This window comes from Triticum urartu, chromosome 1A, assembly GCF_056163025.1.
Source record: "Triticum urartu cultivar PI428250 chromosome 1A, HENAU_Tu73, whole genome shotgun sequence".
NCBI classification, from domain to species: Eukaryota; Viridiplantae; Streptophyta; class Magnoliopsida; order Poales; family Poaceae; genus Triticum; species Triticum urartu.
Window position 1 is genome coordinate 583343857 of NC_141873.1, and position 13752 is coordinate 583357608.

A 13752-nucleotide genomic window follows, 5' to 3' on the forward strand; every position below is an offset into this window, starting at 1 on the left:
CTTTTTCAACAACGTTGGATACAGAAGACATCACCAAATCTTTGCTAGAATAGCAAGACCAAAGAAAACAAGAACCACAAGTATGTATTTTAGAAGATTTCAACTTTCATAACTGCTCCCACTAGTTGGACTAATATCTTCTTCATGCATTCGTTGTTGATCTGTGGATTATTGATTTTGCATTCTTCTTTCTTCATCTTTGGTTCGAAAGAAATAGACGTTGCTTCCCCTCTAGTTGCACATGCAGCCGCATCATTGCCTTTGATTCTAATAAGAAGTGCACACACGTCTATTAAGTTTCTTTCTATCAATAAACCAATGTATTCGCCTTCCCGAAACCAAAAATGAGCATCCATCTTCCTACACACATGATGATGTTCGACATGAGCTACCGCAATTGAACCAAAGAATGAGCTATCAAAATGAGCCGAATGAAAACAGCACGTACCCCATCGTTTTCGCATTTGAAGAACACCCATCCGGGGTGCTTCGGCGTGGCCGAAGTTAGCCGCGCATGCAGTCGTCGCACTGTATGAGCGACATCGACGAGTCATAGAGCCGTTGCGCGAGCGCCGAGCTCGGTGGACGACTGGACGAATCCATGCCGGCAAACTGTCGATGACGGCGGAAGGACGGACCCGCACCTGCATGCGATGATGCGACCTTGCCGGGGCTGTTGGAGATGCTCCCAGACCATTCCAATGCTTGGCGCAGCCACCGGTGACCGGAAAAGCCAAATCCGGCAGCCCGCGATGAAGAGCCGCAGATCCACAACTTTCCGGCCCGCCGACGCAGGAGGGGGGGGGGCAGAGGGCAACCTCGTGCATGTGGCGGCCTTTCGGCGTGCTCCCGCCGGCTGCTTTCACCGGAATCTAGGGCGGCGGCCCGACGGCGGGGCGAGGGGGGAGGGGAGGTGGTTGGTGGGGAAAAGCGCGGGCTGAAATGTCCTCCCCACCAACCGCTTCTGCTTATATGCATGCAGGGCACCACATGGACGAGGGGGAAACCCGCGTATTCACGGGTTGGGGCCGAGATTTTGCCGCGCCCCTCAAAATTTTTTGCGGGCCGGCCGCGTTTGCGGTGTCTATTCGGGTAGGATTTTCCGTGTCAACCCGCATTTGACGGTTATTTTGCAGGTCGGGACTTTTTGCGGGGTCAACTAGAGTTGCTCTTAGCAGTCTTCTCCAAGACGGATCATGAAAACACCCGCAAATGTCTAAGCCAGGCGGTGGGAGAGAAGTTGTGACACGTAAGTGCGGGGCGTCTAGTCCTTCACACGTTTTTTTGGCTTTTGATTTTTTTAAACTTTTATATTCTTTGAATAAAAAGTCCAAATTAAATTCTGTTTTTAAATTTGTATTTCTCATTGTGAGGGATTTTAAATAAGATCCGTTGCGAATACGTTTTGATGAATTTTGAAATTAACTATTAAGTTTCAACTCTTGAAACTTAGTACGAGCAAGCGATAAAATTATGTTTTTTGTGCCTGCAATGACAAAATATCTTAAATTTCATCTATGAAACTTGGTAAACGCGAGCGAGAAAATCATAAATTTCAGATAAAAAAATCATAAGTTTCAAGGGTTGAAACTTAAAACATACCGTGCCCTCGTGCGGGATCCAACTACTTTGCGCATCGCGAGGCAATCGAGCGGCCGGACAGGGCTTGTAAGGTGTGTGGCCCCGTACCTGTGTGCCCCTGCGAATTTCTGGCCCAGGCGGTTTGGATATTTGAAGCCTCCAAAGCGGGAGAATATGAAACCAACATTCGGTGGAAACCGGTGAAAACCACAAGAAAAAGATATTTTAAAGTTTCAAAAAAATTGAAAAAAATGCGGGATGTTAAGAGGATGATGTTTTATTGCCATGCAAAATTTTAAGTTGAAACACGTTACAAGATATGAGCTATGAAAAAGACAAAATCAGCGTTAAATAGTGCCGAATAGTAATGTCCCTATTCAGGGCTGAATTTGTCTTTTTATAACTCACATCTCGTAATGTTTTTCAACTTGAAATTTTGTGTAGCAACAAAACATCACCTTCTTAACATCCCATTTTTTAGATTTTTTAAAAAAATTAAATATGGTTTCCATAAAATTTTCATTGAATATTGGTTTTCGTATGATATTCTTCCGCCTCCAAAATGGGTCAGCAAACTAGATCGGACCAGCCGGACGTTTGAAGTCCCGCCACCCGGCGTCAAACGGTGGGAGCTCTAGGGGAGTCAGACTTTGATACTCCGGCCCGCCCCCAAAACTCTCGTCATAGTCAGTTCTTGAATCCTTTGAGCCCTCCTTTGGTTTGTAGGATTTTTGTAGGAATTTTATAGGATAGTATTTGCGAAGGAAAAATTCCTTTGAAACCCTTTGGTTTGTAGGAATGGATTCCTATTTTTATGTGGATAGGAATCAATCCTTCACATTTTGGAAGAAAAAACATTAGCCTAGACTCGATGGAAAAAATTCTATCCTATGCATCAAATGTCATCTCTTTCTCTATAGGAATTGACATGCATGTCATCTCACTTTCTATGATTTTCTTATTTCTATAAAATTTCTATCCTATGAACCAAAGAAGGCCTAAGCATTTAATGGACGTGTCCGGCCGTCCACCTACCCGCATTCACATCGGCGGCTGTGACCGGTCTCCTGTATTCACACTGTTATGCTGCCCGAATAGACTAACCGGTCGGCAGCATTCACGTGTTCACCGCTCCGCCTTCCCGGCTATACAAAGCCGACTGGCCACACCCCAAAACCCAATATACGAATCCCTTCTCCGATAATCCGGGCCGCTATCTGTCGTCCGAGCACCACTCACATTCGTGTTTGTCGCCCACCATTGCAAGGGCTTCATGGTTCAAGCAGCTTTTACCAAGGAGCTGCACCATAATCACGACGGAGGTCCGTGACGCGGAAGTCGCGCACATTGCCCATATTGAGGCGGGCCAACCTCCAAGCTCGGAGGAGGGCAACCTCATGGCTTTGGCGGAGGTCAAGGAGGAGGAGCATGTTGTGTCAAACATGTCTCCGAAGGCTGCATGTCGGCAGCATGCATGCACCAGGGTAGTATTACTTAGCTACGAAGGGAGTAGCAGTAAGTTGGCAAGACCATTTTGGTTTTCTACTATTGTAGGTCAGCCATGATGTCACTTAGGTAATTGACATCAGCACTTACGTACTATAGTCGGTTCAGTAGGCTATATAAAGGACCGATGCCCGTCGCTGTAAGATCATTCCATTTCAAGTATTTGAGCTTCACTACAGCCTTTGAGCGTCTTTCCTCCTCGTGTGTGTGTGTGTGTGTGTGTCTTGCGTTGCACTAGTGAGTGCGTGTGTAGGTGAGCTGAGTGCAAGTACTACCACTAGATAGCCACGATCCTCTGGTTTCAGTAGTTCTGAGCTAACAGTTGGCATCAGAGCCCCAGGTTATGCCGAAGTATATGCCGAAAGAAGGCGTCGCCGACGACGGCTCCAAGATCGCCGGGCAGAGCTCGACTGAGGAGGCGCGTGCGGCGGACGCGCTTGCGCTGCGAGGCAGGCTAGGAGGGAAGTTGGGTGCGCCATGCTCCATGCGAGACGTGGGCATGTCCAGCACCTCCTTCCCTCTCCTCACGCGGACCAACTACCCCAGTTGATCGGTCATGATGAAAGTCATCATGGAGGCGCGGCATATCACTACTAGGGAAAACCTTATACACAGAATCTTAGCAGCATCGCGGTCTAAAAACAGACGCTACTGCTAATTAGCAGCAACGAGCTTTAGAAAAGAGCGCTGCTAATGACTGAGTAGCAGTAGCGCTCTAGGTGAAAAGAGCGCTACTACTATAATTGCCACGGTGTTGCCTCCAGGCTAGATATAGTAGTAGCGCCCTTCCCGTGGACGCGCTACTGCTAAAGAACTTAGTAGCAGCGGTTTTGCTCAAAACTCGCTGCTGGTAAGTATGACCGCAACTAATTAAGTTTAGTCCCATACTGCTAAGCGAACAAGGTGTTTACCACCTTAAATATGTTGTTTCTCAACCTATCTCGAGCACTTGGTCTTCATTGAACTATATGTGTATGATTTGTGGTTGCAATATGAATCCTCGCCTGTACCTATACAGGTACAGTGAGGATTCATGTTGACTATTTAGATTATACACAAAAAGATCAATGATGGCCAATTTATATTTTTGATGTTTTTACTAAACAAAAGAAATAACTGCTTCCATTAGCAGTAGCGGTTTTTTCCAAAACGCGCTGTAGATAAGTTAGCTATAGCGCGTTTTCTGTACGTGCGCTACTGCTAGTTCGAGCTAACCACCCCACGCATCAAAATTTCGCTAAGTCCTCCTTTCCCCCCCACCGTCATGTTCCCCTACTCCCTGTCGCCGCCGCCCGAGCCCGAGCGCGCCTGCGCCCTCACCGCCGCCGCCCCGCCCTCAACCTCACCGCCACCGCCCTCGACCTCACCGCCGCCGCCCTCGACCGAGCCCGCCGAGCCCGCCGCCCAGGACCGCCGCCCTCCCGATCCCGAGCCCGCCCTCGCCGCCCCTCCGTCGCCGAGCACCTCCCCGCCATCGTCTCTTCCTCTGTAAGCCCCCCACCCCTCCCCAACCCCCTCTCTCTTTGCTTAGTTAGTAGATGATTTTAGTAGTAGTAGATGTTAATTTAGGGTTCATAGATAATGATTTTTAGAAGTAGTGGATATTAATTACTAGTAGTGATGGTAAACTAGTTGTATAATTAGCAGTAGTACATGTTAATTAGTAGTAGATGTAGTAGTTAGATGTTAATTAGTAGTAGTAGATGTGCTAGTTTCTTTCTATTTATAGTAACTTTATATTTAGTAAGAACTAGTTGAATTAATAGAACTAGTTTAGTTTGAGTTGAACTAGTTAAGTTTTAGTTGAACTAGTATAGTAAGTAAATTAATAACTAGTTGAACTACTTCATTTTTAGAAAGAACTAGTTTTTTTCTTTTTATACTAAGTTTATATTTAGTAAGAACTAGTTGAACATGCCATATTTGGTGTTATTTTTTAGTTTAAGCAATTATTTCATGTTTTGGTTACACCTCCGAGTGGCCTATGTTTTGCCGGAGTGTTGATTAATTTCCGTTCCGGCAAATTTCAGGCGCTCGATATGTCCTTTTTTAGCAAAGGTCATGCTGGATTTTTCCGTGAATTCTGGCATGACTTGTGCTAGAATATGTGAGAAATATCGAGTGGCCTGGATTTTCTTTGAAAAGTAATGATCTAATTTAGGTTTTTTAATACATATATTTAATTGTACAAGTTTAATCTTTGAATTATGAATGTAGGAAATGTCGTACTCGGACGATGACAGTCTCCCGGGGGAGTCCAGCTGGTGCCACGACGATCGAGGTATGTGCGACAGGTTCGTTGAGCTGGACGAAGATCGGCGCTTCAGCATTAAGCTCGAGGAGACCTTCGATGTTGAAACGGTACGCAACAACGACAAGTGTTTTTTTTTGTAATTAAGCATGACTTCAACTATTTCAACGTCTAATTTTCATCTTTTACAATTTGACTAGCTTATCCCATGCCATGCAAGATGCTATGTCTTGGAGAGGATGGGTTTTGAAGACCATGAAAATTTTCAAACAAAGAAAATACACCTAAGGACCCATCATGATATCGATTTTGAAGTAAATCTGTATAATTCTCAGAGCGTAACCCATTTTGGTTGTCAAAATTGGGAAGCACTTTGCAAAATGTATGGTTTTTATGAGGGTATGATTGTCACCATGGATCTTGGTCATCCTGACGTCGAGCAAGACAATATGGACATTTGGGTCCTTGTTGATACGCTTCCGATTCTACCGCAATGTGAGTTTCTCAAACATAGTTATTAACTAATTTATATTTTTTATTTCAAAATAGTTGACAGCTTATTTCCATTGACAGCTTATTTTGAATCTTCAAAGAATGTGCAGTGGTAGACAAAACCCACTACACTGATGGCTCCGAATTAACTTATAAGGAGAAAAATCATTTGATTGCTTATTGTACTTTTTTTGAGAATTACAATACCTATTATCGACCTCCTCCAAATTATGGTGAATACGTGCCACTAGTGCACGTGTTGAACCACGATAACTTCTATGGAGATACCCTGGTAAGATATTTTACTATTACGACATCCGTGCATTTTTTGCATACTTGTAAAACTAGTACATCATTGCTAACTACAAAGTTATTAATATGTTTTTCAACAGAAAATCCCGATAGATTGTGTGCCCCATCTGATGTATTACAATGGTCACCTTGAAGTTCTGAACCTACAGCCAGGTCATCCTACGGATCTCACCTGTGCATATCGAATTTCTGAAACCGGTGAACACATGCTAATCAAAGAGTGGAAAAAATGTTTGGACATTCGTAAGGAGGTTCTTGGAAGCAACATTAAGCGAAAGGCAAGAATTGGAGACAGGATAATCTACATTCTCCATAATAGAGAGCGAGGGGCTATCTTGTTTTTTGCTATTTTACCTTAGAGAATATAGTAGGTCCTAAGAGAATGTAGTAGGTCCTATGAGGTACAATATGTTTATTATGTGATACAATGTGTTAGAGTTGAAGATGTCAGGAGTACTTGTGATTACGACTAGTGACCAATGATATGATGATGATGATAAGTTGTTAATGATATGATGATGATGATGATATTTATTATATCATTGGGTGAAAGAACCGCGGATTAGTTTCAAGTGGATGTCCGTCCACTTGAAACTAGTCCACACGGTTCTTTCACCCCGTGATGTAATAACTCATTATGATGTAAAAACAATTTGTAAATTCTTGTTGTACGTAAATTTGTGTAAAGGTGTACGAATACAACATGAAATAAAAAAGAAATAAAATACGTAATAATAGTAGCAGCGCGGGCAGAGAGAAGCGCTACTACTAATTACCAGCAGCGCTCCTCCTGGAACTCGCTGCTACTAAGTCGATTTAGCCGTAGCGTGGGTGGAGGCACGCTACAGCTATTCGTTAGCTGTAGCGCCTTATCAGTAGTGCACCACCCCGCGCTACTGATAGGTCTAAAACCCGCGCTGCTGCTAGCCTTTTCCCTAGTAGTGTATACTGGATACCGGCGATGTCGAGTACGAGGAGGACTGATTGGCGATGGAGGCGATCTTGCGCTCCGTCCCACCGGAGATGGTGCTCACCCTTGGCGCCAAGGAGACGGCCAAGGAAGCATGGGACACCATCAAAACTCTACGCATCGGCATGGAGCGCGTACGGGAGTCGAAGGCCCAGACTTTGCGCTCCAGTACGAGGAGATCCGGTTCAAGGCCGGTGAACAAGTCAACGAGTTCGCCTTGCGGCTGCAAGGTCTCGTCAACGAGCTCGCAACGCTCGGGGATCACATTGACAATAAGATGGTGATTCTCAAGTTCCTCCACGTCGGCCCCAGGCAGTACAAGCAACTGGCCTGGTCCATCAAGAGTTTGGTGGATCTCTCCACCATGACGATCGACGAGCTGGTAGGGCGGCTGATGGTTGTCGAGGAGCGCGGCGACGAAGCCGACAACCGTGTTGGCGGCGAACTACTGCTCACCAGGGAGCAGTGGGACGCGCAGCTTTAGCAGCGCGGCCGCGACGGCTCTTCCGGCAGTGGGGGAGGCACCCCCACGGGAAGCAGAGGTCGCGGCAGAGGCGGAGGCCGCACCCAGAGTGGCGGCGGAAACCGCGGTCACAAGCCAAGCCAGGCACGGCGAGGCACTAGCAACGGTGGCAAGTGCCGCTACTGCAACATGCCGGGTCACTGGATCCGGGATAGCCACAGGAGGAAAGCCGACGAGGCAGCCGCGGCAACGGCAAAACTCGTCCAGGCTACCGTGGACAGCGGGCCGGCAATGATGCTGGCAAGAGTCGAGCCCGTGCAGGAGAACTCAACGTCTCTCGCGACCACGGCCCCGACATCCACCCATTCTATGCAGGAGGCACGGATCCCGTCCACGGATCCCGTCCACGGGAACCATCACTCCAGTGACAGGCCACACCTCGACAATGACGTTCTTGGGGCCTGTTGACTGGGAGGCGATGAAGGCTCGGATGTTGGGGGAGCCACACCCCGGCGACGGCGTCCCCGACAACCTCAGGACCCGACGAGGCCGTGCAAGTTAGCGCGACAATGACGCATATGGCGGATCATGCTCCGACCATGATGCTGGCAACCATCGACTCCGTGCAGGAGCGCACGGAGACTCGGGTCACCCACACCCCAACGACGAGATGTTCGGGATCTACTGCGTTGGCGGGAGATGGCTCTCCGACAACGGCATGTGCGTGTGGCTTCATCTTCCTAAACGAGGAGAGAGTCGTGACCACACCCACGCTTGCGGGCGGTAAGCAAAGTGAGGGTTGGTTCCTCGACACTAGAGCCACGAACCACATGACTGGTTCGGTCGACGCGTTCGCAGAGCTGGACCGCTCAATCACCGGGAAGGTGCGGTTCGCAGATGGATCCGTGGTGGAGATCCACGGACGCGGGACCGTTGTCTTCGCTGACAAAGGGGGTGATCACGGGGCGTTCACGGACGTCTACTTCATCCCGGCGCTCAAGAGCAGCATCGTGAGTGTCGGACAGCTCGACGAGGGCTGGTTCGACATCGGCATCCGGCGCGGTGTTCTCACCATGCGTGACCAGCAGAAGAGGCTGCTGATCGAGGTAACCCGCTCGCCGAACCGCCTCTACAAGTTCTTCTTTTGACCCGTGCATCCAGTGTACCTTGCCGTGGGTCATGTCTCCGATGCATGGCGTTGGCATGCCCGGCTAGGACACCAGCACTTCGATGGGTTGCGGAAGATGGTGCGAGGCAACCTCATTCGCGGGCTACCTCACATCAAGCACGCTGACGAACTGTGCGATGCGTGTCTTGCCGGGAAGCAGCGACGCCTGCCCTTCCCCAAAAAGGCACGCTATCGGGCGCAGAAACCCCTGGAGCTGGTTCATGGGGACCTCTGCGGCCCAATCACCCCGGCAACGCCAGGAGGGTGTTGCTACATCCTGCTGCTCGTCGACGACTACATTAGGTTCATGTGGGTGCTGCTCCTCGCCTCCAAGGATGAGGCGGAGCGAGCCATTGTCAAGCAGCAAGCGGCAACAGAGGTCGAGTGCGGCCACAAGCTGCATGTACTGCGCATGGACCATGGCGGCGAGTTCACGTCGGCCACGTTCTACAAGCACTGCACCGAGAAAGGGGTGCAGTGTCACCTCACAGCCCCTTACTCGCCGCATCAGAACGGCGTCGTCGAGCGGAGGAACCAAACTGTGCTCGGGATGGCATGCTGCATGCTCAAGGCAGAGCAGGTGCCGAGCACATATTGGGGGGAGGCCGTACTCACGACCGTCTTCATCCTCAACCGCTCCTTCACAAGGAGCGTCGACGGCAAGACGCCTTACGAGGCGTGGTACGGGAGGAAGCCCGATGTACGCTTCCTCCGCACCTTTGGCTGCGTCGGGCATGTCAAGACGGCGTGCCCACAGCTGAAGAAGCTCGATGATAGGAGCACCACAATGGTGCTCATGGGCTATGAGACGGGCTCTAAGGCATACAAGATGTACGACCCCGTCTCAAAGCATGTGCATGTCTCGCGCGACGTCATCTTCGACGAAGACGCGCGGTAGACTTAGGAGGCGTCGGGGGAGGCCCCGGCAAGCATCTCCTTCACTGTGGAGTACCCGATGTACTCTACAACCTCGGGAAGCAAGACCCCGGGAAGTGCCACACCGGGAAGCCCGGGAGGTGTGGATCCGGGAACAGCAACCCCGAGAACACCGTCCCCGGGTACGGTGTCACCGGACACCATGACGTCAAGCAAGGTGGGTCCCGAGAGGCAGTTCGCAACCCCGCCAACGGCGAGGTCGGAGCTGTTCGACGTCGACGATAGCGTTGGCGCACCTCACAGGTTTCGGCACATGGGGGATCTCCTCGGCGAGGCTGCGACAACACGGCAACAACCCGAGGAAGAGGACGCTGATGACGACGAGGTCCTGCATCTGATGGCCGGCGAGGAGCCGACCACATTTGTGGAGGCCGAGCAAGAGGATTGCTGGTGCCTTGCGATGCTGGACGAGCTAGCGTTGATCAACGACAACACCACTTGGACACTCACCACACTGCCTGCTGGGCACCGAGCCATCGGGCTCAAGTGGGCGTTCAAGGTGAAGAAGGACGAGCACGGCGCCATTGTCAAGCACAAGGCGCGCCTCGTCGCCAAGGGCTACGTGCAGCGTGAGGGAGTGGACTTCGAGGAAGTATTCGCTCTGGTGGCAAGGTTGGAGTCCGTGCGGCTCATCCTTGCCCTGGCCGCTCACCGTGGGTGGGAGGTACACCACATGGACATCAAGTCGGCGTTTCTCAACGGCGACCTTAACGACGAGGTGTATGTCTCCCAGCCACCCGGGTTCGTTGCCAAGGGCCACGAGCAGGGCGTGTATCGACTACACAAGGCCTTGTACGGTCTCCGGCAAGCCCCAAGGTGTGGAACGCCAAGCTTGATGCAAGCCTCGCATCCCTTGGGTTCTCACGTAGCGCTTCTGAGCACGGCGTGTACTCACGTGGCACCGCGAACACGCTGCTCATCGTCGGCATCTACGTCAACGACCTCGTCATCGTCGGGGCAGAGCCTGAAGAGGTTCAACGCTTCAAGGGAGAGATGCATCGTCTCTTCAGCATGAGCGACCTTGGGCTGCTCCGGTACTACCTCAGGCTGGAGGTGAACCAGGAGGGTGGTCGCATCATGATCACGCAGACGGCCTACGCCACCAAGATGCTCGAGCGAGCAGGCATGAAGGACTGCCATGCCGTGCATGCTCCAATGGAGGCACGGTTGAAGCTCAGCAAGGATAGCCCCGAGAAGGCGGTGGATGCTACACTCTACCGTAGCATCATCGGGAGTCTCAGGTACCTCGTGCACACCCGACCGGACATCACGTTCGTTGTCGGATACCTGAGTAGGTTCATGGAAGCCCCGGCAAGCGATCATCTCGCTACCGTCAAGCACCTGCTCCGGTACATCGCGGTATGCTCCACGCATGGATGCATGTATCGTCGTGGCGACGGCGAGAGCTTGGTCGGGTACAGCGACTCCGACCACGCTGGTGACGTGGACTCCCGGAAGAGCACCTCAGGCATACTATTCCTTGTCGGGAATAGCCCCGTCAGCTGGCAATCGGTGAGGCAGAAGGTTGTCGTCGTATCTTCGTGCGAGGCGGAGTACATCGCGGCAGCTACAGCGGCCTGTTAAGGCATTTGGCTTGCTCGCCTCCTTGGCGAGATGGTGAATCAGGACACTGCCCCTGCACTCATCTTCATCGACAACAAGTCAGCGATTTCTCTCTGCAAGAATCCAGTGCTTCACGACCGTAGCAAGCACATCGATCTCCGCTAGCACTTCATACGTGACTGCGTCGAGAAGGGTACGGTGATCGTGGAGTTCATCCAGACTGGTGAGCAGAAGGCGAACATTCTGACGAAGGCACTTGGTCACGTCTGGTTCCAGGAACTACGCGACAAGGTTGGGATCATCGACACCAAGCTCCTTCGACAAGTTTGAGGAGGAGAATGTTGTGTCAAACTTGTCTCCGAAGGCTGCATGTCGGCAGCATGCATGCACCAGGGTAGTATTACTTAGCTACGAAGGGAGTAGCAGTAAGTTGGCAAGATCATTTTGGTTTTCTACTATTGTAGGTCAGCCATGATGTCACTTAGGTAATTGATATCAGCACGTACGTACTATAGTCGGTTCAGTAGGCTATATAAAGGACCGATGCCCATCGCTGTAAGATCATTCCATTCCAAGCATTTGAGCTTCACTACAGCCTTTGAGCGTCTTTCCTCCTCGTGTGTGCGTGTGTGTGTCTTGCGCTGCACTAGTGAGTGCGTGTGTATGTGAGCTGAGTGCAAGTACTACCACTAAATATCCATGACCCTCTGGTTTCAGTAGTTCTGGGCTAATAGAGCAGGCCATGGTCGGGGAGGAGGTTCACACGGAGGAGGAGGTGATGACTGTCATGGTTCCAAGTCTGACAGTAGTGTAGGGGGATAAGTATGGAGAGGCAAGATCTTAGCTATGGAGAAGTTGTAAGAACGCAAGGTTTACGAGTTCAGGCCCTTCTCGGAGGAAGTAATAGCCCTACGTCTCGGAGCCCGGAGGCGGTCGACTGGATTATGAGAGTATGAATTACAGGGGTGCGAACCCTTTACACTGAGGAGGGGGGTGGCTTATATAGAGTCCGCCAGACCCCTCCGGCCCTCAGTTATGCAGGGCTTTAAGTACATTAAGGTCGGGCGTTACTGGTAACGCCCCTAATAAAGTGTTATGATGACCATAAAAGCTACTTAATGGCCGACCGTTAGCGTGTGGAATGACTTTAGGTCTCCTGGCCGTCGGGTGGTTGGATCTTGGTCGAGTGGTTGCTTCTTGGTCAAGTGTCTTCGAGTCCGTCGAGTGAAACACCGCCAAGTCGATTGAAATGTGATTTCGTCTGGAGGTGTCCTTGGGTAGGTCAGTTTGGACAGGTCTATGACCCTACGCTAGGTACATAGCTTCATCATTAGCCCTCGAATGGATCGAGGTTTGAGTGGGAAAGGGTTTGAGCACATCTCCGACTCATTTTCATGTCGTGAGCATACCTTGTTTCGGATCAATGGACCAGAGTGATGACAACAACTTTCTTTCCAGTCGCCTTGATCCATTCTTAGGTTTTGTCGAGTGAGTTCTTATACTTGAAGAGTTCTGAGTGACGGTGCGGAGGAGATCTTCGGTTCGACGAGTTGTTCTGCTGCCCGCGGATTTCGTGGGATCCAAATTTTGGGAAGCACGCGGGACGGGAGAGGCCGCAGTAAACGGATGGGATAGCGCGGAGCTGCCTCGATCCCCGCGCCACCTTTTTCACCACGTATCACGCGCGCGATCACCACGGGATTTGGCAGGGCCGTCCGGGCCTACAAGTCAGCCACTCGGAAGCAGCCTCATATAAGGTGTTGGGTCGGGGCTCTGTTCCGCACGCTACCATTCTCTCTCTGTTTTCTCCCGATTTCTCCGCCACCCTTGCTCCCGTCTCGTCGCCGGATCTCCGCTCGAGCTCGAACTGCCACCATGGGGAAGGACAAGACGGCGGCGCTAGACCCCTGGCCAGTCGACTGGGCTTCCTCCTTTCTCCTTGGCTCGAGTGGAGAAGCCTGCTCCCCTGAAGATGGTTCCAGAAGAGAAGGCGCAGGTCAAGGAGCTGGTCGAACGGGTCGTCCAGCTCGTCCGCAACGGAGTGACTGGGATGGATCTGCTGGAGGTCTTTCTCGATCGACGCATCCAACCCCTTCAGGCGCGCGATCATCCGATGTGGATGTATTTTGGGCTCGAAGATACCACTCGGATCCACCCGGAGGAGGTCAGTGAGGATACCTTGGAGAGCTGGTTGAGAGGAATCACTGGCAACAAAGACAACCCTCGGGGATCCAGGAGGGTGATTCCATTCGACAACTCGTGTCAGCCGGAGCAGGTATGTTTCTGTAAGTAACTTTCCGACTCTCCATGTGATGTCCCGTTTGCGGTCGATTGAATGTCTTTTGATTGTTATTTTTTCAGGCCCTCATTGAAATGTACTCGATGCCCAATGGAGAGCAAGGTCAAGACTTGAAAGGCGAGGCGAGCGGCGGCGACAGTGGCGAGTGAACTTCTGATGGTGAAGAGGATGGAGAAAGCGAAGACTCAAGCGACGAAGAAGAAGTTGAGTC

At 50.9% G+C, this 13752-nt stretch overlaps 1 protein-coding gene across 1 annotated transcript; it reads left to right on the forward strand.

The window, feature by feature from the left end:
* Nucleotides 1-4251: 4251 nt before the first annotated feature.
* On the forward strand, nt 4252-6653 carry LOC147993098 (uncharacterized). Its single transcript, XM_087542253.1, has 5 exons — nt 4252-4575; nt 5305-5448; nt 5539-5833; nt 5912-6122; nt 6223-6653. Exons 2-4 carry the CDS (start codon nt 5308-5310, stop codon nt 5944-5946), a joined length of 471 nt encoding a protein of 156 aa, XP_087398379.1. The 5' UTR covers nt 4252-4575; nt 5305-5307; the 3' UTR covers nt 5947-6122; nt 6223-6653.
* The last annotated feature ends 7099 nt before the right edge of the window (nt 6654-13752 follow it).

What these genes read in the sequence shown, in the direction of transcription:
- LOC147993098 (XM_087542253.1), top strand. Translation starts at nt 5,308, where the DNA reads ATGTCGTACTCGGACGATGACAGTCTCCCGGGGGAGTCCAGCTGGTGC. An exon ending in AGACCTTCGATGTTGAAACG is followed by an intron (nt 5,449 to 5,538) that starts GTACGCAACAAC and finishes CAATTTGACTAG; the next exon opens with CTTATCCCATGCCATGCAAG. An exon ending in GCTTCCGATTCTACCGCAAT is followed by an intron (nt 5,834 to 5,911) that starts GTGAGTTTCTCA and finishes TTCCATTGACAG; the next exon opens with CTTATTTTGAATCTTCAAAG.